This window comes from Neoarius graeffei, chromosome 19, assembly GCF_027579695.1.
Source record: "Neoarius graeffei isolate fNeoGra1 chromosome 19, fNeoGra1.pri, whole genome shotgun sequence".
Lineage (NCBI taxonomy): Eukaryota > Metazoa > Chordata > Actinopteri > Siluriformes > Ariidae > Neoarius > Neoarius graeffei.
Window position 1 is genome coordinate 36,878,776 of NC_083587.1, and position 22,243 is coordinate 36,901,018.

At 40.6% G+C, this 22,243-nt stretch overlaps 1 protein-coding gene across 3 annotated transcripts in view; it reads left to right on the forward strand.

Annotated features, from left to right (window-relative positions):
• tmem108 (transmembrane protein 108) overlaps positions 1-22,243 on the forward strand; it is a 171,160-nt gene that overhangs the window by 89,776 nt on the left and 59,141 nt on the right. Inside the window, exon 1 of one of the 3 annotated variants that reach the window (XM_060900031.1) lies at positions 7,274-7,343. The exons of the other annotated variants lie outside the window; for them this stretch is intronic. Coding sequence (XP_060756014.1) covers positions 7,292-7,343 — 52 coding nt within the window. The 5' untranslated portion in view covers positions 7,274-7,291. Of the gene's footprint in view, positions 1-7,273; positions 7,344-22,243 lie in introns of those variants that run through there. 3 annotated transcript variants of the gene reach the window in all.

Genomic DNA, 22,243 nt, shown 5'->3' on the forward strand with positions numbered 1-22,243 from the left:
TTCGGCTGTAGAAGAACCAGGTTGTGGTCAGACTTCCCTAGTGGGGGGAGGGGTGTGACTCTGTATGCATCCCTCACATTAGCATACAGCAAGTCAATTGTCCTGTTGCTCCTTGTTGGACAATCCACAGCCTGGTAAAAAGCAGACAAAGTAGAGTCCAAAGTAGCATGATTAAAGTCCCCAGAAATGATCATAAATGCCTCAGGGTGCTGTGTCTGCAGCCTTGCTGTGACAGAGTGAATTCTCTCACATGCAGCAGCTGCATATGCCTTCAGAGGGATGTAAACACAAATGGAGATCACGTGACTAACGGCTAACGGCTAGCAGCTCCAAGTCCGGGCAACATAAAACTGTCTTTACGGAGGTTTGTCCCGGGTTACACCAGCGGTTGTTGACATAAATGATGAGTCCCCCACCTTTGCTTTTCCCGCATGTGTTAGTGTCTCTGTCGGCTCTCACAGCAGTGAATCCCCACAGGTCCACGTTAGCATCCGGTACAAGGTGTGTTAGCCATGTTTCTGTAAAGATAAATAAACTGCTTTCCCGGTAAATCCACTGGTTGTTCAGAGCGGAAAGCTCGTCGACTTTATTCGGCAGCGAGTTCACATTCCCCATGATAACGGAGGGAATGGATGGTTTGTAGCACCGCCGGTTGTCCGCTAGCCTAGCCTTTAGTTTAGCTCCAGCTTTGCAGCCCCGGGGTTTCCTCCTCAGTTCCGCCAGGATGGGGTGTCGTATCCCGGCTCATCCCATTATTTTCAGGGCCAGCAGCTCCTCTCTTGAATAAGTGAGAAAACTGGCTCCTGGTTGCGTGTTAAAGTTAAATATATCCATGTTATATAGTTAAACACACTATGTCTTGTAAGAAGAGCAAAAAAGTAAAAAAAGGTGGAAAAAAGAGTTTTAAAGAGCTAAAAACTACAGAGCTACTGGAGAGGCAGCCGTCTCACACAGCGCCCATATGTCATGATGGACAGTCTGTCCTGTCTCGGGGCTAGCTGGTTAGTATTCTTCTGAGATACTTCAGTACCAACTTTAGTAGATATCTCTGCAACTCAATACATAGACATTTTTTGACATAATGTCAAAAGTGTTTTTTTTTTTTTTTTACATTTTGTTGATAATTTTGGTTACTTTTTTTAATGTTTTCAAACTTAAATGCCTACAAATTCTTACACATTCTCACACCTTTAAATGTGACTTTAACTTTAAAATGCTATTGCTTTACTTGTGGTTGAGACACATGCAAAAGAAACAGTTCAGAAAAACCTGTAGTTTTAAAAAATTTCTTTGTGCCAAAATTTCAGCATGTGAAGGATTTAGCAGGCCAACACATATACCTACAGAAAGTATATATTGAATTGAGAACACTCTGGGAATTAAAAAAAGAAAAAGTAAAAATAGAATCTAGAATATTGCTAGTGCTCCCACATTATGCAAAGTCTACCAGCTACACTCAAAAAAATAACTTGCAAATAACTTGCTCAGTGAACATAATAAAATTATGGAAAGTATTTCCACCCAAGTAAAATGCGTTAACTTAGCCAGAAACAATTTTGTTGAGTGACCTAAATGTCAACCGTGACATGTTAGACTTAGGTTCATGTAACAAACACCCATGTTGGTTTTTTTGAGTGTATCTGGAAGCGTGATTTTGCCAAGAAACACAAAGTGTTCATGTTTTTTCAAATTAAGAAAGGAAGACCATCATTCTTATCATGGCCTTGCCAGAACATCTTGGCCACAGAGTGAAACCTTTAGCAATACAACTCTCAGGAAATCACTGATCAGTTTAAAAAATTAAGTCTCCAGGTTACTGATCAGGAGGTTGGGTCACTGTCGGGCCCTTGAGCAAGACCCTTAAGGCCAATTTATGCTGACAACGCAGTCCTCGCAGACGGTGTCGCAGATAGTGTCTGCGTAGCCCCCCCACCTTCGCAGACGCTCTGCGCGCACCTCCCAAAAATTGTGACCACCGCAGAAGCCTCGCAGACAGTGTCGCAGACAAGAGGGCTCTGATTGGTCCACTCTACATCTGCTGTACACGCACTTCCGCTTCCCTACTTTCCCGGTTGGGTTTGTTTTCACGGCCGCCATTTTTAAAAACACAAGCGAAGATGGAGCAGCACGAAGAGCGGTTGATCGAGGAAGTGAGGAAGTACGTACATCTATACGACTCCAGTTCTAGTCATTATAAGTAACCAGAGGATAAACACTCCACTAACCACACCCACCAACTACTCCTAGCGATTTCGCGACTTCGCGCCCCCTTGCATTGTAGCGGTGAATAACATTGCGCACGCCTATTACTCCCCGCTCAACGATAAATTACAACTGTCTGCGAAAAGCTGTCTGCGAAAGCCTTGTCGCAAGAGCATGCAGAGGCCTTTAGTCCTCTCTGCTCCAGTGGTGTTGCATCCTGATTGACCTTGTGCTCTGACCCCAACATCCTAACAAGTTGGAATATCAAAGAAAAAAAAATTCACTGTGCTCTATATGTGAGAAATAAAGGCTTTCTAAAATTTGAAGACAGTAACTGTCAACTGAACTGATGGACATTAAAATCAAAGTAATATGATTTTGAGTAAAGCCGATTGAAAATGAAGCTCTTTTCTAAATACAATTGGTTGATAAAAAAAAATCATCCTAATCTTATTGTATACTGGATTTAAAGGTGCTGATTGCAAAGACATCTGAAATTTTGAAATTTTTTATTGTGCATGGCATTTTCCTCTGTCTCGCAAGAACAATATCACGTGGACGAGATGTGATCGTTTTGATGTGCTGAGGGTTGCTTTTCTCCATTTTGGGACTGTTTTCCTCCCTCTTGAGGTAAAAAGTATAACCCTATGGAAATAGCCGAACGCGAGAAGCTTTAACTAATTAGCATAACCATGGAACTGTGTGACACCAAGATGGCGACACACGAAAACATCGTGACTCTGCATCGACCTCAGAGAGTTTTGAGTCACAAGTATGCAATTTGTGGTTGACATTCGCGAATAGATTTGTGAAACAAAAGACAAATATATCTTTTCTCTGTTACTGCTTTTGTGTTATTGTTTCTTTCTCTGTAAGATGAAAACATAAGGTGTATAACTCCACACTCGCTACCGTGAAGCTGAGTCCATGGATTCTAAGGCTAAGATAAATATGCACTAACTAGAATGATTTGGTTATCTGTCCAAAAAAATGACATGTCATCTAACCTTGCTCTATCTTGCAGTGGCACTCACTAGGCAGGATTTCCTTTTCTTTTCTGCTCACTTTTAGCTGGCTGGAGAGCCTATGTCAACTTGTTTTGGTTAAAAGTAGGTCAAACACACCCCACGGTGGTCACATGATATTGTTGCTCACTTGCTTCGGCAATCTCCGGAATCGTAAAATGTGGGACGCATTTTATCTCTGCAAAACATTTACACATAGGATACACAGTGTTTCAGCAGCGAAACATCTCGAAACGCCAACAGCAATAGAAATCGAATATTTTGCCCAGAATTGAACTTTGTAGTCAGAACCTTTAACTTGCTCATATTAAAATCTAATAAATATTATAATGTGTGCTTAATGTAAGTAGTCATGTATATTTGCATATGGTTCATAACCATATTATTATTATTAGGACATCCAAAAGTCACCTATTAGTTTACTACACCTTGTGTATTTCCCTTTAGGGAAATATTTTGACATCCTAGTCTATCAAAAGTAAACTTAAGTGAATACTTTGTGTACTTTCCCTAAGTATATCCATCCATCCATCCATCCATTATCTTTAGCCACTTGATCCTGTTCTACAGGGTCACAGGCAAGCTGGAACCCATCCCAGTTGACTATGGGTGAGAAGCAGGGTACACCCTGGACAAGTCGCCAGGTCATCGCAGGGCTGACACATAGAGACAAACAACCATTCACACCTACGGTCAATTTAGAGCCACCAATTAGCCTAACCTGCATGCCTTTGGACTGTGGGGGAACCCAGAGCACCCAGAGGGGACCCACACAGACACGGGGAGAACATGCAAACTCCACACAGAAAGTCCCTCATTGGCCGCTGGGCTCAAACTCAGGACCTTCTTGTTGTGAGGCGACAGTGCTAACCACTACACCACTGTGCCACCCCTCCCCAAGTATATATTATTGTATTTGTAAACTTTGATAGACACCTAGAATACTTGAAATAACATTTTTCAAATAATTGTTTGTATGTGTTCCTAATGAAAGCACCTTCATTGTTGTTTGCCGTATTCTGTTTAAACATTGTTGTTTGGCGTATTCTATTTAAACAGTCTGCGCTCCAAATTTCCATCATTCTATGCATGGAATGTCTTGAAATCGGAAATTTCAAGTCAAGTCAAAGTCCCTCTAACGCCAGAATCTGATCTTCCCAGGAAGTCTCCTGTCCCAGTACTAACCAGCTCTTTAAGGCATATGGGTGCGACACTGATCTCCATTTCAATAGCCCTTGGCCTCTCGCCTATACAGCTAGAGTTACAGTGGGGGGGCTAGTCCTCTGGTAACCGTGAGATTTTGACTTTCCCACTCGCATCTGTATTGCAGCGTGCCTTGCCAGAAGGTAGTAGGTACCATTTTTATGATGGTCTTTGGTATGACCTGACCGTGAGTAGAACTCATGATCTTCCAGTCAAGAGGCGGACACGCTAACCACTAGGCCAACTCATGGTCAATCGGCAAGTTCAGACAGGAAGAATACAATAGACAAAAACAAGTTGGGCAGACAAACACCGGTGATGGATGACTGAACGTCAACTGTCACCTTTCTTTGTCAAAAAATCCTTTTTTTTGTCTACATTGAATATGCTCAGATCTCTGACTAAAACATAATCCACAGAAACCTCGTGTTGGCAACTAGCTGCTCTTGCCTGACCTGCAGTACTGAGCATACACACATTAACATTAATCTCCCACTGTATGTGTATTAGAGTACTCTAGTACAAATTTTAAGCTGATATAATTACAATCTGTTTGCTCATTTGTTTGTTTATTGACTGGTATACAGTACACAGGATCCATAATACTGCATGCATATAGCCTTATGATATGCTGAGTCAAGCTCCCCAGTAATATCTCTGCTTCACTCAAGCAGTAAGGCACATTATCATGAATGAGTGAAAGGTGTGTTTAGAGACTGTTTGAATTCATTCATGTTCAGAAATATGGCAGAAGCATAATACTGTTTTGCATCCAGAGACCTTTAGACCCACGCATTTCATTATAAAACTGTTCAAAGCTTTGGATAACTGCAAATCATTTGCATGAACATCATCTCCATGTCAGGAACATCTGATCTCAAATATTCTTTCAAGCCTCCAGAGCATCTCTGAAGCATCCAGTGGACTTATTTCTTTAACATACTTTAGCATACAGTGTCTTGCAAAAGTATTCACCCCCCTTGGTGTTTGTCCTGCTTTGTTGCATTACAAGCTGGAATTAAAATGGATTTTTGGGGGGTTAGCACCATTTGATTTACACAGCATGCCTACCACTTTAAAGGTGCACATTTTTTTTTTTTTTATTGTGACACAAACAATAATTAAGATGAAAAAACAGAAATCTGGAGTGTGCATAAGTATCCCCCCCCCAAAAAAAAGGGGAAAAAAAGTCAATACTTTATAGAGCCACCTTTTGCTACAATCACAGCTGCAAGTCTCTTTGGGTATGTCTCTATTAGCTTAGCACATCTAGCCACTGGGATCTTTGCTCATTCCTCAAGGCAAAACTGCTCCAACTCCTTCAAGTTAGATGGGTTGGGTTGGTGTACAGCAATCTTCAAGTTATGCCACAGATTCTCAATTGGATTGAGGTCTGGGCTTTGATGAGGCCATTCCAAGACATTTAAATGTTTCCCTTTAAACCACTCCAGTGTAGCTTTAGCAGTATGTTTAGGGTCATTGTCCTGCTAGACCGTGAACCTTCGTCCCAGTCTCAAACCTCTGGCTAACTCAAACAGGTTTTCCTCCAGAATTGCCCTGTATTTAGTGCCATCCATCTTTCCTTCAGTCCTGACCAGCTTGCCTGTCCCTGCAGATGAAAAACATCACCACAGCATGATGCTGCCACCACCATGCTTCACTGTAGGAATGGTGTTCTCAGGGTGTTGGGTTTGCGCCACACATGGCATTTCCCATGATGGCCAAAAAGTTCCATTTTAGTCTCATTTGACCAGAGAATCTTCTTCCATGTGTTTGGGGAGTCTGCCACATGCTGCTGGGCAAACTCCAAACGTGATTTTTTAAGCAATGACTTTTTTTCTGGCCACTCTTCCATAAAGCCCCACTCTGTGGAGTGTACAGCTTAAAGTGGTCCTATGGACAGATACTCCCATCTCTGCTGTGGATCTTTACAACTCCCTCAGCATTATTGTTGTTGTCTTTGTTGCATCTCTGATTAATGCCCTCTTTGCCCGGTCTGTGAGTTTTGGTGGGTGGCCTTCTCTTGTCAGGTTTGTAGTGGTGCCATATTCTTTCCATTTTGCTATAATGGATTTAATGGTGCTCCCTGGGATATTCAAAGTTTAGGATACTTTTTTATGACCAAACCCTGATCTATACTTCTCCACAACTTTGTCTCTGACCTGTTTGGAGGCTCCTTGGTTTTCATGTTGCTTGCCTTAGTAGTGTTGCAGAGTCAGGGTCCTTCCAGAACAGGTTGATTTATACAGACATCATGTGGCAGATCATGTGACACTTTGATTGCACACAGGTGGATCTTAATCAACTAATTATGTGACTTATGAAGTGAATTGGTTGGACCAGCTCTTATTTAGGGGTTTCATACGAAAGGAGGTGAATACTTATGCACACTCCAGATTTCTGTTTTTTCATCTTAATTATTGTTTGTGTCACAATAAAAAAAAACAAAACAAAACAATGTGCACCTTTAAAGTTGTAGGCATGCTGTGTAAATCAAATGGTGCTAACCCTCCAAAAATCCATTTTATTTCCAGCTTGTAATGCAACAAAACAGGACAAACACCAAGGGGGATGAATACTTTTGCAAGGCACTATATATTTGTCGAAATTAAAAATTTTAAGGACATGTTTAAAGTCATTTGCATTGGGAAAGGCGTCATAGCTAGAGGAGATGATGAAGCAATGTTGTCGTGAACAGCGTGCTGGGATGCTAATGTGTGTTTAATGACCTAGTACGGAGCCCTGAGGCCCTGCAAGTCACGTGGAGCTGTGGTGTTGATTGATGACATGAAGAGAATGATGCGGCAATCTTGGCAGTAGCTGCAACTCATCCTGCCATCAGGGTCACTGGAAAAGCTGCCATGATTCAGCAGATTGGTGTACACCCCAGCGCCAGCATGCTGTTGTCCTCGGGTGAACTGGTTAATCCTCATGCTTTATTCACTACTTGGCAGTGGTTGTCCCACTGACCCATGCCATCTCTGATTTGATACAGTTCAGCTTTTGATGTGCATGTGCAATAATGGATAATTAATGTATAGCCACTGTTCTGACTAGGCAGATCCATTATACAGTTAATACAGCTGGGAAAGGTCATCAAAACATGATTGTGCTGAAGTAAATTAAAAATGACACTTAAGTAAGAATGTTTCATTTTGGTAAATTCATTGGCTTTCGATCCCTTTTGTCTTCATGCCCTTTTCTTGCATTGAGGCAGGAGCCAAGTCGTAAGAAAAGTAAGCAAGGAAAGGAAAGCAACTGAAAAAAATAGAGGCACACTATATATACTTAAACCAAGAAATGAACCAGAAATAAATGAGGGAAATAGATAAGTAATCAGGAGACAACAATCAGCTGGCGGGGAGGGATAATCTTCAGAGTGGCTGTGACAAGGATCTTCCTGATGGAGGGAATGTGACAGGAACTAATATCACCTTCGTGCTTTATATTTACAAAGGCCAATCATTTTTAACACCTTTAACTCCTTGTTATTCACAGGTCAACATTGCCTGAACATTTGCAATACAATCACTACGTTTACATGCACATAGAGAGAATCGAATTTCTGCCGTTGCTCGACTGAAATCGAAGTTCAAAATGCCATGTATACACCTTAATTCGGCTGAAATTGAACCGAACTTGATTTCTCGGAATCGAGCTACATGACCTAGTTTATGCGATTTCTGCCGAGCTACTTTGTGCATGTATACCCTATCGAGCTAGTTGTCGAGCTACTTCCGGAAGTGACGAGTGACGAGACCACAAGCGGGAAACACAACAGCCTCGGTCGGCATGACAACAGTAGTAGCGAGCAGCAGAAGAGGTCAGGAGGAACAAACGAAGAAGAGAAAATGGCGATGTAGAGCTCTCTGAAGTGTGGGTGGAGCACAGAGGACGGCAGGACAAAGCTTCTGGTACTAATAGGCTTTTTATTGTCAGACTTTTCAGTTTAACAGCCTACTTTTATTCTTGAGAGAAAAACACACGCACGCGCTGTGTTCTAGTCCCGGGATGAGCTGTCCCCTCTGCTCTCCCTGTGCCTCCTTAAATAGGGTGTGGTTACTGGGAAGACACACAAACACAGGTTAATTACTGTCAGGTGAAGTGATTCTGCCACTCACCTTCCCTGGCTCCGCCCTCCTGTCACAGACCGGCGCTTGACCACGCCCCCACTGCCACAGGCAAGCAGAAACGTGCACTTCTGGAGCAATGAGGAGACAGAGTTCATGCTCATTCAGCTTAAGGAGTTGAATATATTAAAATTCATGGACGGGAGAAAAACGCGCAATGGAGAACACGGAACTGATAACTTTGTTTACACTCTTGAATAGCTCTTCTTCATGACGACAACAGGAAGTGTACCAACACGATGGGGCGTGTAGCGCCACCTGTGGCTCGGGTGCACAATGCACCTCACACAATAGCCCGATTTCATTGTGTGCATGTAGGATTGGATTTCTCTGGCACCCTGCTGGGACCTTCAGCTCGATTACCGACAGCAGCTCGATTTGGATGTGCATGTAAACGTAGTCAATGTCTTCCTTTTACTTGTATTTGAAGACGCCCCGCGCCCCCAATGATCACTGTCATTTAACACGAAACAGAACGTATAAATTAATTTGTGTTTGGACTTAGTTAGTTATGGCTGGGTTCTTGCCCAAACTGATAATCACATCATTAGTTTTTCTCTGATTAATCAGACACAAGGTACACCACCACTCTTGCCAGAGCAGTTGGGGGTTAGGCACCTTGCTCAAAAGGTACTCAAGCCAGTCCTGCCAGTTTAAGGTGGGGTTTACATTAGACCGTATCAGCGGATCATCAGATTAACGTTTTTAAAACGATTAGTGTGCACACAGCAACGCCAATACACGATTCGCGTGCACACAGCAACGCCAATACACGGATACGCTCGGCTCCGCAGGCATCCTGCGCTCCAAATCACTCCGCCCTGAACAGCGAGTGCCCTCTGGAGGGTGCGCACTCCGGTCCTGCGCAGCTCACAGAGCGCACGAGTGGAGCGCACGAGCAGTGATTTGGGACTGAGCCGCTGTGTGTGTGATCTCAGTGCATGTCGGGCATGCGCGTCACTTACCACTTGCAAGTGGAAGGATGGCAAGCCTAAAGACAATCATAACTACACAATGGACAGTATTTGCATCAGTATTTGCAGTATTTTCATACTTTTATACTCTTTAATGAAAGGTGATACAAGGCGGAAGTACGCGCCGTTTTTCAGCAGTCGTGTCACATGACCAACGCCAGCGAATCAGGAAGGTGGATGTCACAGTGACGTTGTCCAATGACGACGCCAGCTAGAGCTCAGCACAGCGTATCCGCGTATTCTCAATGTTTACACAGCACCGGACCAGACACGATCTGGATTGAATACGTGGACCCTGGCGGATTCCCGTTTCCCGGCATTTTAATGTAAACGGACAGTGCATCCGCGAAGAAAACGAGACAGATACGGTCTAATGTAAACTTGGCCTAAGGACGTGAACCAGCAACCTTTTGGTCCCAAAGCTGTTTCCCTAACCATTTGGCCATGGCTTCCCCCCTTTGATTTGAGATGCTAAACCAATTGTTTTTGTGATCAAAAGTAAACATGCACATCCTGATGTAAGTGGAAAGGTACTATATCATATTTTCAGTGGGTCAAAAGTTTACATACACTTTCTTAGTATTTTATTTACTTTAATTGCTTGAATGACTACTACAGTACTTATTTTAATTACTTGAATTGCCACTCCAATACTTTGTCTAATCCATTTTGTTACAAATTTGGAGTTATGCTTAGGATCATTGTCCTGCTGGATGATCCAATTGCAGCCAGGTTTTAACTTTCTGGCTGATATCTTGAGGTGTGGCTTCAGTATTTCTAGATCATTCTCTTTACTTAAGATGTAATTTTTTTCTGAAGTGCAGTGATCCCTTTTCCAGCAAACCATCTCCTCAACATGATGCTGCCACCCCCATGCTTCACAGTAATAGTGTTCTTTGGATTAAAAGCCTCACCCTTTTTCCTTCATACATAGCGTCAACCATTATGATGAAACAGGTCAATTTTTGTTCAATTTCTTCTTTGAATGACAGCCTTTAGGGCATGGCAATAAAGGACTCTCTTAATGGTGTACATATTTGGTACCTGATGCTGCCATCTCCTTTGTTGTTGTCATAGGGTTCAAATGAAACTTTCAGACTGAAGTTCATTCATTCCTGGGAGTTAATTTGTGTTTCTTCATGCCTGAACGATGCAGTGTCTGTGTGATCCTAAGACTATTATATTTTCATACAGTTGTTTGTAAAGATGCTCATGGTACCTTCAGTTGTTTGGAAATTGCTCCTGAGGAGGAACTGGACTTGTGGAGGGTTGCAATATTTTTTTCTGAGGTGTTGGCTGAGTTGCTTGGAATTGCTTAAATCTACCTGTAATTGTTTACTCTTAATCCTGAGTGGTGAAACAGAAACGCGTGCAACAGGCAAGCATTTAACCTATCATCTAGAGATTGTGTGTTCAAATCTTGACAACACTACAAGCTTCTTTGGGTGGATAATCTGTAATCAGACACTAGGAAAGCAGGTAGGGGTCAAGAATAGGGAATTACAAGTTTTGGATTTAAACCTTTGATGCACAAGCTAAGCAAACCCAGCTTAAATAAAAACTCAGCCAGGTCACGTTTGACCCAGGTTGTGCATCAAACAAAAGCATGAGATATGAACAATGACACTCAGAGGCTATAAATAGGCAAAGGCCAACTAATGCAAAACAGGTTAACACAATTAGACAATAAATCACTGATGGGACAGGGGCAGAGACAGGATATAGAACAGAAATCAAAACAAACATGAGATCAATGTTCAAAGCAATGACGGATGAAAATCTACAATTCTTTTAAATCTATAAAATAACTGTTACACTGCACACACTTGGTTCTTCAAGGGAAATGATTGGATTTGATTGGACACTTAAAGGAGAAATGAAGGCAAATTTTTTATTATCAAAATTCTATTTATCTCATTTTATTAAATATAGGAATGCATTTTTGATAGCTATTGTGTCACTGCTATAGCAAGTTACGAGTGTTTCAAATACGCTATGTAACATATCAGTCCATATGTCAAAGCAATGGCCATAAACAAGATTCGTTGAGACCTGTGCGAGACATCGTAGGACGGAAGTAAAACATACAGCGGAAATCAAAGTGACCGACATCTGCCAACGTTGTCAAAAGATGCACGCGCCCTCTTTCAAATGCTGATGTAATCAAGCTGGAAGTTTTGTTTGTTTTGATAGCAATCAGGAAAGTTTGAAAAAAGTAGGCAGTAATCATCATTTAAACTCGTTTTTGTGCAATATTTTGTTTGGAAAACAGTTTTCAAAATAGCGGCACTGACACCTGGCTGACACGTCACGTTTCGAAGTCTTGCACAAGTCTCGTGAAGATCGCGTGGATAAGCGACGCCTGCCGTGGACCAAACGAACTGAATTCAACATGGCTGAAAACCGAATAATCTGATAAGTATAATATTTAATTGCAGTTAGTTACCAATACGAGTCACGATATAAGGTTAGTAAAACCGAAAACGTAATTGAATAACGTTAATTAAGAAATAAAGCAAGTTTAAAATTGACCTCTTCTATTCAATTCAGTTTTATTTGTATAGTGTTTTTAGCAATGGACATTTTCACAAAACAACTTTATCGAAATCCAGATATAAAGTTTAAATTTATAAATGTATACCTAATAAGCAAGCCAGAGGTGATAGTGGCAATGAAATACTTCCTGACGTGACATGAGGAAGAAACCTTGAGAGGAACCAGACTCTAAAGGGAATCTATCCTCATTTTGCTGACATCGGATAGAATGATTATAAATAATTTCTCTTCTATAACTGTATACTATAATCAGAATGTGCTGATTGTCTTGACAGGAATTTGAGTATGAGCATCAGTTTCTGTGAGATTAATTTCTGAATTGACTTAACTTTAAGTTTATTGTATCAAACTGACGTTATTAACTGTTCAATGACGGAGACCTGCGTACAAACTGTTATTAGCAATTGCAGTCCTAAGGCCATCCAAAGAAGAACCTCCACAGATATCTTTATGGTTTCTATTTGGTACCATCCATAGTAATCTCATGGTGATCTTTAGATTATCCAGGTAGGGCCATCCTTAGCTAGCCTGGGAAATCCCATGCTGCTTTGCACAATCGTTCCGATCTGAAAAGACGGCATGGAAACTATGCTCTAAAGGCTCGCCTGAGTTAGGGAGCCAATCAGAGAGTGGGGAGGGGTGGAAAGATGGTGACGCGTACTACTCGACAAACGGAAGCTTGTAGTTTATTTGGGACTGTTTATGGATCACATTTAACATGGCGGCGAGCGATACGAACCAAACTTTCGATCAAGCTTTAGACACTGTTCTGAATAGTTTAGAGCCAAAGTTTGTTTTAAAAAAAGAACAGCGTTTGGTGTTTCAGTCTTTCTTCGTCTTCTTCGTCGCTCTAACTACGTCACCGGGTACAACTGCCATGATTGGCCATGGGCTACGTATACGCCAAATGATAGACATTCGCAACGTCCAATAAACGGCCGTTGACAATCATAAACCACACCTCCCCTATGAGAAATTCAATAGGCGGATTCCAGACCATATTTCACTTGTGATATGGTCTGGTGTTAACCAGACTAATCCTTAGCAGCAGCAAGTGATTTTCAGGTGATGAAAATTCCAGAAGGAAGTAGGGCATCAGGATTGATCAGGCAGGTCCAGAGAGCAGAAGGAGTCCGGCTCATTGGTAACTTGGGAGTAGGATGTGTAGAAATGTTCAATTTGCATTCAATAATGTCTACAGTTCTTATCAAGAGCTGAGCCTTTGTTAATATATTCATTCTAAATGAAAACTATTTTGGACTGTGCTGGTGTTTGGAAGTTTACCACCTGCTTCAGTGATCAAGAATGTACAATATTTTAATATTAAGCCTTTTATTTTTTCACTCACGATATGATGTTGAAAATAGAGGGACGTAAATGCTATCTAAAGTTTTTATTCTTTATACGTTTTATTGATAATTTTTATTGCATTCTTGCAAAAAAACATTTTATAAATAGCCTGGCAGAACATGGATTTTGGATGTTGTCATAACCGATGTGTGAATTGGCAGCGTTTATGGTCAGAAAGTTGTTGAAAGTGATATAGTCTTGGACACAACTTTCCAAAGCAGCAAAACACTGCGGTGTCCTCATGCCCTCTGAGAGGTCATTCCAGGGTTATCACAGGTAGTCTGAAACTTGAAACATTCCACGCAGCTAATCACAACCATTTAACATCCTCTTACACATACAGCAACAGGAAACACATGTACGAGGGCACTTTATAACCCTACACCTTATCAGCTTATCTACAGGTCAACATTACAGATGCACAGCTTTTCATGGAGGCCCCTTGGGATGAATTAGACCTCTGAGTGTTGCCCCCGAAATCTTTTTGCTGTGATATAATAAAACAGTTCTGCTAACACCACAGGGGTTTGCTGCTATCTTTTTATAATGGCATTCTTCGAGCTTTTTGAGATAGTTAAATGGGGTGTGGGGGAAAATTATCTACAATTGCTAGAACATCTTTGGAGCACATTAGCTCGTCTTTTTTTATTCATTCTAGTCATTTGTAAAATTAAATGTAACACTGTATTTTTGCAAAAAGATTAAAGAAAAACTTTAATCCCCAAGTGTCTGTGATAATGTTAATTTAGAATAGACTCGGAGCTTATCTTTAACCCTGTTTTGCCTCAGGAGGATGTTATTTGATGTGGCGCACAGTAATCCTGCAATTGGTTCAATGTAATTGGATTGTTAACCCTTAAACAAATTAGTGGTTGAATGCAATCAATAAAATTGATCAGTCATCTGAGATTACAGCAAACAGGATCCCATGAACCTCTTGTCACTGCAAAACATCAGCATTTAGTTCACCTTGATGTGCGACATCAATATTTTGGAAACAAATAAAGCTGAAAACTCTGTTCCTGAATTACTTTATTGCTATTTTAAACTGTAACAAGTGTTGCCAGGCAAAACAAACCTCACCCGGCAGCACTTATTTTATACCTATGTTGATAATGGTAATATTTCTCCAGCATCAGCTGTCAGGTTATAGTCCTATGAAAATCCATGGCCTTGAGTTTGGCATTTCAAAGTCATTCAAGGTCGAAGGTCATGGTGCCAAATGAAAGCCCATATGGCACTTCCTACAAGTTGATAATGGTAAATATCTGTCTACCATCAACTGTTTTTGAGTTACAGCCCTCTTTCAAGGTCACTCAATGTCAAAGATCATGATGCCAAATGAAAGGCCATATGGGAGTTCCTATATGCTCATAATAGTAAACATCTGTCTATCGGCAACCATTTTTGAGTTATCATGGAAAATATGTGATTTTGACCGAAAGGTTGACCTTTCTGGTGACTTTGACCTTCACCTTGACCCGATTGCCCCCAAAATTTAATCAGGTAATCTATGGACGATTGCCCACCTACCCTGAAAATTTGCAGTCAATCGGTGCAACCGTCTAGATGCTAGATTGTTAAGAGACAGACACACAAATAAACAAACAAATGAAAAGTTGTGCAGAGCACGATACTTGCGAAAATCACAAAGAGACAGAAGTTATGTTCGATTAGGTGTTTTTACAAGATTTGACCTTGGTGACCTTGACCTTTGACCCACCAAAAACTAATGATGTCTTTGTGTGACCCTAGTGAGTTGTCCTGTGCATTTTGATGAAGATTGGTCAAGAAATGACGATGCTAGAGCACCAACAAACAAACAAACAAGCAAATGGACAGATCAACATACTTGCAAAAATCTCAGATTTTCGCAAGTAACAAACGAACAAACTGATTACAATACCTCGCCCCGCTTACTCCGTCGCGGGCGAGGTAATAAATTAGCAGAAGTGTTTTAAATTTTACATAGGCCTAAATTATAAAACAAATCTGTTCAAAAGGTCACCAAGGCTTGGATAAGATCCTAAATGCAAATACAGTTGGTTTCTGATAAAAATTGGTTTCTGATAAAAAGTGTTCTGATTTAAGCTCTCCTCACGTACTGTCAGCTTCAATAAAATATCTACTCAGAGGAAGTAATCAAGACTTGTTATGATTAATCACAGCAGCCATAATTGTAATTTATGTCAACATTCAATGAATGAATACATGAATCAATGAATTATAAAACCCCGACGTGCACCATTATCAACAAATAATATAGCCAGGGTTTATTTATTTAAATTTATTTATTTATTTTGGAAAATATTTTGAAGGCTGTAGGCATGGACTTTATAGTAAGTCTTTGTAAATTTGCCTTGCAGTTGCCATCATGAGGAGATGCAAGTATAATGTTCTGTTAGTGTTGCCATGGTGACTAAAATGTGGACACTGGATGTGTCAGCTTCCATAAAGTGATTTGTCATCGAGCATAAAAAGGACCTGAGACATACAATATTGTTAATGTTATAAAGCAGATTGAATAGTTGAAGCCGGGTTGAAAGAGGGTTAGAGAGTTGCTGTGTTCCCAGAGCCATCTTTTGTGCAATAAGTGATGAGGTTCAGCTGAAAGGGCAGGAGGGACTGCAAGATGCAACAGCATCACTGAAATAGGGCTGCCCTTTGACTTACCTTAGTAAAGGACAGTAATTATGTACATCATGTTGAATTTCTTTGAGTTAACCCGCAAGCTAAACTGAGCAGCTTTATTCCTTACAAAGTACGAGTAATATCACTTTTTATATCAGAATTTATTTTATATATTTATATAGTATTAAAATACATGTACTAGCTTTGTCACTTTTATTTATGTATTAATTTCTATAATTAACCCCTTCAGTGCCCTTGGATGAGTCATGTATGTCATGAAATCTTTTACCACTGTGCCTTATGACGTACGCTACTCGTCATAAACACCTCCTTTTATGTACCTTACATGGCACATTACTTTTACTTCAGAGTAATACATTGGCCTAGTGGTTAGTATGTCTGCTTCTCGATCGGGAGATTATGAGTTCTATGGAGCACTTGCATGTGACGTCACAGCCGATCCAGATTGTGACAGACGCCATCTTGTCGGTCAAACGCCATATTTCCGCCTTCTACCTTTTCTTCTGGAAAACCCTACTATATACAATTCTACTACAACGGCTGCGGCTACAAGCTCTCCCTACCTGTGCACGTTTTTTATGTTTTTTGTGTTGTCCGTCTGTACCGGACTTCAATATCCACTACAACCGTATGGACTTACTGGACATTGGTTTCTAGCAGAAAATGACGGTTTGTAGTGATTTCCATCGCATGCACAACATTCTGGACGAGATAGCGAGACCAGCGGGGTCTCCGTGGATTGTTATCGGAAGCAAAGCGAAGGAGGCGGCGTCGGGAGCGGAAGCAAAAGCGAGGCTGCAGAGCCGGCCTGTTGACTAAGCTCAGAAAACAGCCACTCAAATCTCCACTGCTAAGCCTCTACCTCTCCAACGCCAGATCCATGGTAAACAAGACGGACGATTTGGAATTACAGCTGGAATTACCTTATTCTATTCTATAATCGGCTGGTCAGTGCTATACTCAATACTTAAGTGACTTACCCGTCCAATGAGGATTATTTTCTTGTTTACAAGATGCCGCGGCTGACAAATCCTGAATTTCTGTAAAGATAACTGTCCAGAGATTTATAAGCACGCAGTGCTTCACCACTGAACAGCGAGTGAAAGTTGATGAGGTAATTATACACGTCTGGGTATTCCGCTGGCAGTTCAATATCCACTGACACGGTCGTGAAAACTCTGTCTGGTAAGCCATAAGGGTCACTAATCTGTAGATCGTTTATTTTAGACATATATCTAGTTATCTCTTCATTAGAAAAATGAGCCGTGTAGTCCGTCGGTTGAAATTGATCCATTCTGTACACGAGTGCAGTAGTATTCAGCTGTGTTTTTTACCGACAAGATGGCGGCTGTGTACTTTCCGGTCACGTGACTGCAAGATCTCTATTCACGGCTGGGTCGTACCAAAGACCATCATAAAAATGATCCCCAGTTACTTGAAATACAGGGACCCTTGGTGTACGTTGTGTTTTCAAGTACTAGTAATTCATGTTTATGGACAGGTTCTCATTGACAAGACCCGTTGTCCTGTTTTTTTTTAAAGTTGTTTTTGATTACTAAAGTTATTTTTATTCTACAACAGTGTTTTTTTGTGATTTTTCTATACAAATATTAAAAATATAAAGTTCTGAATAAGTTAGAGAAAGATCATCAAAATATTCAAATTTTGACCTATTTTTGTCCTGTATGCCTGGCACATTACAATTAATTATGGGTGTCAGCCAAGGGATTAATTTATATCTATATTAATTTAAAAGTTATATTGCATATCTCTACTTCATATTCATTCATTCACTCATTCGTTTATCAATCCTGGTAACACGGTGCAAGGTGAAAATATACCTTAGGTGGGATGGCAGTCCATTGCAGGGCACCATGCACAGACATACTCACACCAACAGGCAATTTAGAGTAGCCTATAAAGGCTTATATTGTTTATTTCAGTTATTCTATTTTTATTTATTGCATTGCCTGTTTGCACCATGGGTCAAAGAGAACTGAAATTTCATCTGTGCTGTATGTCGAGCATGTATAGCACATTTGACAATAAAGTTGACTTGACTTGACTTGACTTTGCACCGTCACGTGACCCCATAGCAATGGTAACTGTGTGGCCATGACAAGGCAAGGCAAGTTTATTTATATAGCACATTTCATACACAATGGCAGTTCAATGTGCTTTACAGAAGCAAAAACAAAAACAGTAAACAATAGAGAAATAAAATTACATAAAATAATTTTATTTTTAATCTAAAACAATTAATTAAAAGAATTAAAAGAAAATAATAAGAATTAAACAACAGTAGAACTAAAATAATAAAATGCCAAAAAGAAAAAAGAAGAAAAAGAAACCAGCGGAATAAAATAGAGTAAAATTAAAGTAAATTTAAAACATGCAGAGAAAGTAAAGATTATAAAAAATGTAAAAATATTAATTATTTAACAGAAAGCATCTGAAAACAGCTTGGTCTTTAACCTAGATTTGAAGCTGCCAACAGCAGGAGCATTTTTAATGTCCTCTGGCAGTTGGTTCCATAGATGTACTGCATAGTAGCTAAAAGCTGCTTCACCACACTTTGTTTTAACAACTGGTTTTAATAGTAAATTTTTCTGTTGCGATCTGGTAGATCTGATTGGGTTAGGCCGCTGCAACATATCAGAGAGGTAATTGGGCCCTGTACCATTTAGAGATTTATACACCAGCAGCAATGCTTTAAAGTCAATTCTGTAGCTTACTGGAAGCCAGTGAAGGGACCTTAGAATTGGGGTAATGTGCTCTGTTCTTTTTGTTCGTGTGAGAACCCTCGCCGCTGCATTTTGAACCAGCTGAAGTCGTTTGATGGTCTTTTTTGGCAGGTCTGTGAAAAGGCCATTGCAGTAATCAACCCTACTAGAGATGAAGGCATGTATTAGTTTTTCCAGATCATTTTTTGACATAAGTCCTCTTAGTTTGGAAATGTTTTTTAGGTGATAAAATGCCGTTTTAGTGATTGCTTTCATGTGACTGTCAAAGTTTAGCTCGCTGTCAATGAAAACACCAAGATTTTTAACCATTTCTTTAGTTTTAATTCCTTTTGTGTCAAGAATAGTGGTAATCCTGAGTCTTTCATCTTTTTTTCCAAATAGAATTACTTCTGTTTTATCTGTGTTCAACTGAAGAAAATTTTGTGACATCCAGCTATTGATTTGATCGATGCACTGGTAGAGACATTCAAGGGGGGCATAGTCATTTGGTGATAGAGCAAAATAAATTTGGGTATCATCTGCATAGCAGTGATACAAAATTGAATTTTTATTGATAATTTGCCCAAGTGGGAGCATATAAAGGTTGAAAAGTAATGGTCCAAGAATCGACCCCTGGGGGACACCACAGGTCAAGGGCATTGACGTTGAGGAACAATTTCCCAGGGTAACAAAGAAGCTTCTATCTTTTAAGTATGATTTTAACCAATTGATAACTTTACCAGTCAATCCAACCCAGTGTTCAAGTCGATATAGCAGTATGTTGTGATCAACAGTATCAAAAGCTGCACTGAGGTCCAGTAATACCAGGACCGATGTTTTGCCTGCATCAGTGTTAAGACGTATGTCATTTATAACTTTAATCAACGCTGTTTCAGTGCTATGATTGGCACGAAATCCTGACTGAAAATTATCAAAACGGCTGTTTGATATCAAGAAGGCAGTTAATTGATTGAAGACAATTTTTTCCAGGATTTTCCCGATGAATGGTAGATTTGATATTGGCCTGTAGTTATTTAACACTGAAGGATCCAGATTATTTTTTTTAAGAAGGGGCTTTACAACAGCTTTTTTTAGGGACACAGGAACAACGCCAGTCTCCAAGGATGTATTTATAATTTGAAGCACATCTGTAATTATAAGATGAAGAACAGACTTAAAAAAGTTGGTGGGCAGAATGTCCAATTCAGATGTTGAAGAACTGAGATTTTGTACAGTTTTTTCAAGAGTCTCATAATCAATTAAACAAAATTCTGACATTGTGTTAAAGTTATCTATTATCTATCTAAGGCTACACACTTGTAGTGCTTCATTCAGCTGAGTTAATTGTAATAGATCGGTATGGGAAGGTTTTGCTGTATTTTTGGATGTGCAAATCATGTTGAACAAAAAAAAAGACTTCAGATTTTTTAATTTACCAAAAGTAATTCATCACCAGGGGGGAAAAACTAGAGAAATTTCTAAACGTAGAAGAGAAAATGGGGGGAAAAACATTCAGCTGGACTCAGTGTCGAACAGAGAGGTCAAGAAACACTATGACACACTAACAATTTCCGCGAAGGTAAGAATAAAAAAAAAAATCATTTCACAGCTGCAGTGAAGTGAACATGAGCAACTCAGCGGCTCGGCACAGCCTAACCTCTCCGAGACTTAAAAAGTGCCTTGACATTTGGGGATCCTTAAGAGCATGTTGTGCACGCACTTGGGACCCAGTCATTATGGGAAACACCTGATGCTGATTTGAGTGCGATCAGCACGCTGTTTTCACAGAGACTTTGTGAAGTATTCTGTTAGGTATGTGGTGGTAGACAGGTCTAAGTGCAGGAAGAGTGTTTATTCGCAGGCGTGATATTTACAAAAACAAAACGAAACCGAAAGCAGAGTCATAAACATGGCTACAAACAAACATGACAGTGATAATGATAATACTTCGCAAAATGTCTGTGTCCGTATTTGTGCGTGCTGATTGTGCTCAAATCAGCATCAGATGTTTCCCATAACAACTGGGTCTCAATAATCTTGAAAAGTTTCATCCAGTTGGTTGATTACTAATCTTAAAAAAGTTCTTATTATACACAACTGAAGAAATTTTCACTTACTTATGATGTTTCGATGTCTTTCTCAGCTGACATCTTGATCACATCTAACGCTTGGTGTCTCTGGCCACTGCCGGATGGTGCACGTGACCTAGAAATCAACTTATCTCACTTACTGCTACGTGAATCGGGACGTAGGGACATACCAACTCAGCCATATGTGGGATCAGCTGATTTCTAGGTCACGTACACCATCCGGCGATGGCCAGAGATGCCAAGCGTTAGATGTAATCAAGATGTCAGCTAAGAAAGACATTGAGACGTCATAAGTAAGTGAAAATTTCTTCAGTTGTGTATAATAAGAACTTTTTAAAGAACTGAGTCTCAAGCGCATGCACAGCACGCTCCAAAGGATCCCTGAATGTAAATGCACATTTTAAGTCTTGATGAAGGTGAGGCTCTGCAGAGCTGCTGTGTTGACACTCATGTTCGCGTCACTGTATAAGAATGAGCACCTTGCTCCAGTTGTGAAATTATTATTATTTTTTTATTCTTACCTTCGTGGAAATGAAATGAGCATACTGCAGGGTTTTTGACCTCCCTTCGATACCGAGTCCTGTCGTGTCAGTAATAGTATGGAAGATCTTAGTTCAGAGTGGCCTCCAAACATGCAAAGGACTACAATTCCCAAGCGCCACAGCGCCCCTCCTCCCCTGAGTATTGATGACACATTTCCACTAATCAGCCCATCTATATAAACACAACTCTGACAGACAGATTTTGTAAAGTATTGCTCAGCGTTCTACACCTGATCATACCGAGCCCGTTTATTCCAGTGATAGTTTCCCATGTATCTGATCTCGTTTCTGTTTGTTTCCGACCTTGACTTTGCTTACCCTTTGATATTACATTCGCACATCAACCGACCCTTGCCTGACACTGACTTTGATTTCCGGATCACGGTTTGGATTTGCCTACCAGTTTGCCATGCACCCGCTCTCCCCTGTGCACGCATCAGTAAGTGCCTGCACTCTGACATGCTGATTGTCCCCCCTCCCCCCATTTTTCCTTCTACATACATGCCCCTTTTCCACCAAAGCAGTTCCAGGGCTGGTTCGGGGCCAGTGCTTAGTTTGGAACCGGGTTTTCTGTTTCCACTGACAAAGAACTGGCTCTGGGGCCAGAAAAACCAGTTCCAGGCTAGCACCAACTCTCTGCTGGGCCAGAGGAAAGAACCGCTTACGTCAGCGGGGGGGCAGAGTTGTTAAGACCAACAACAATAATAAGACCGCGAAAGATCGCCATTTTTAAGCGATGAGAAGCCGCAGCTGTACAAACGCTTAGTCATCCATTATTATTATTGTTGTTGCTGCT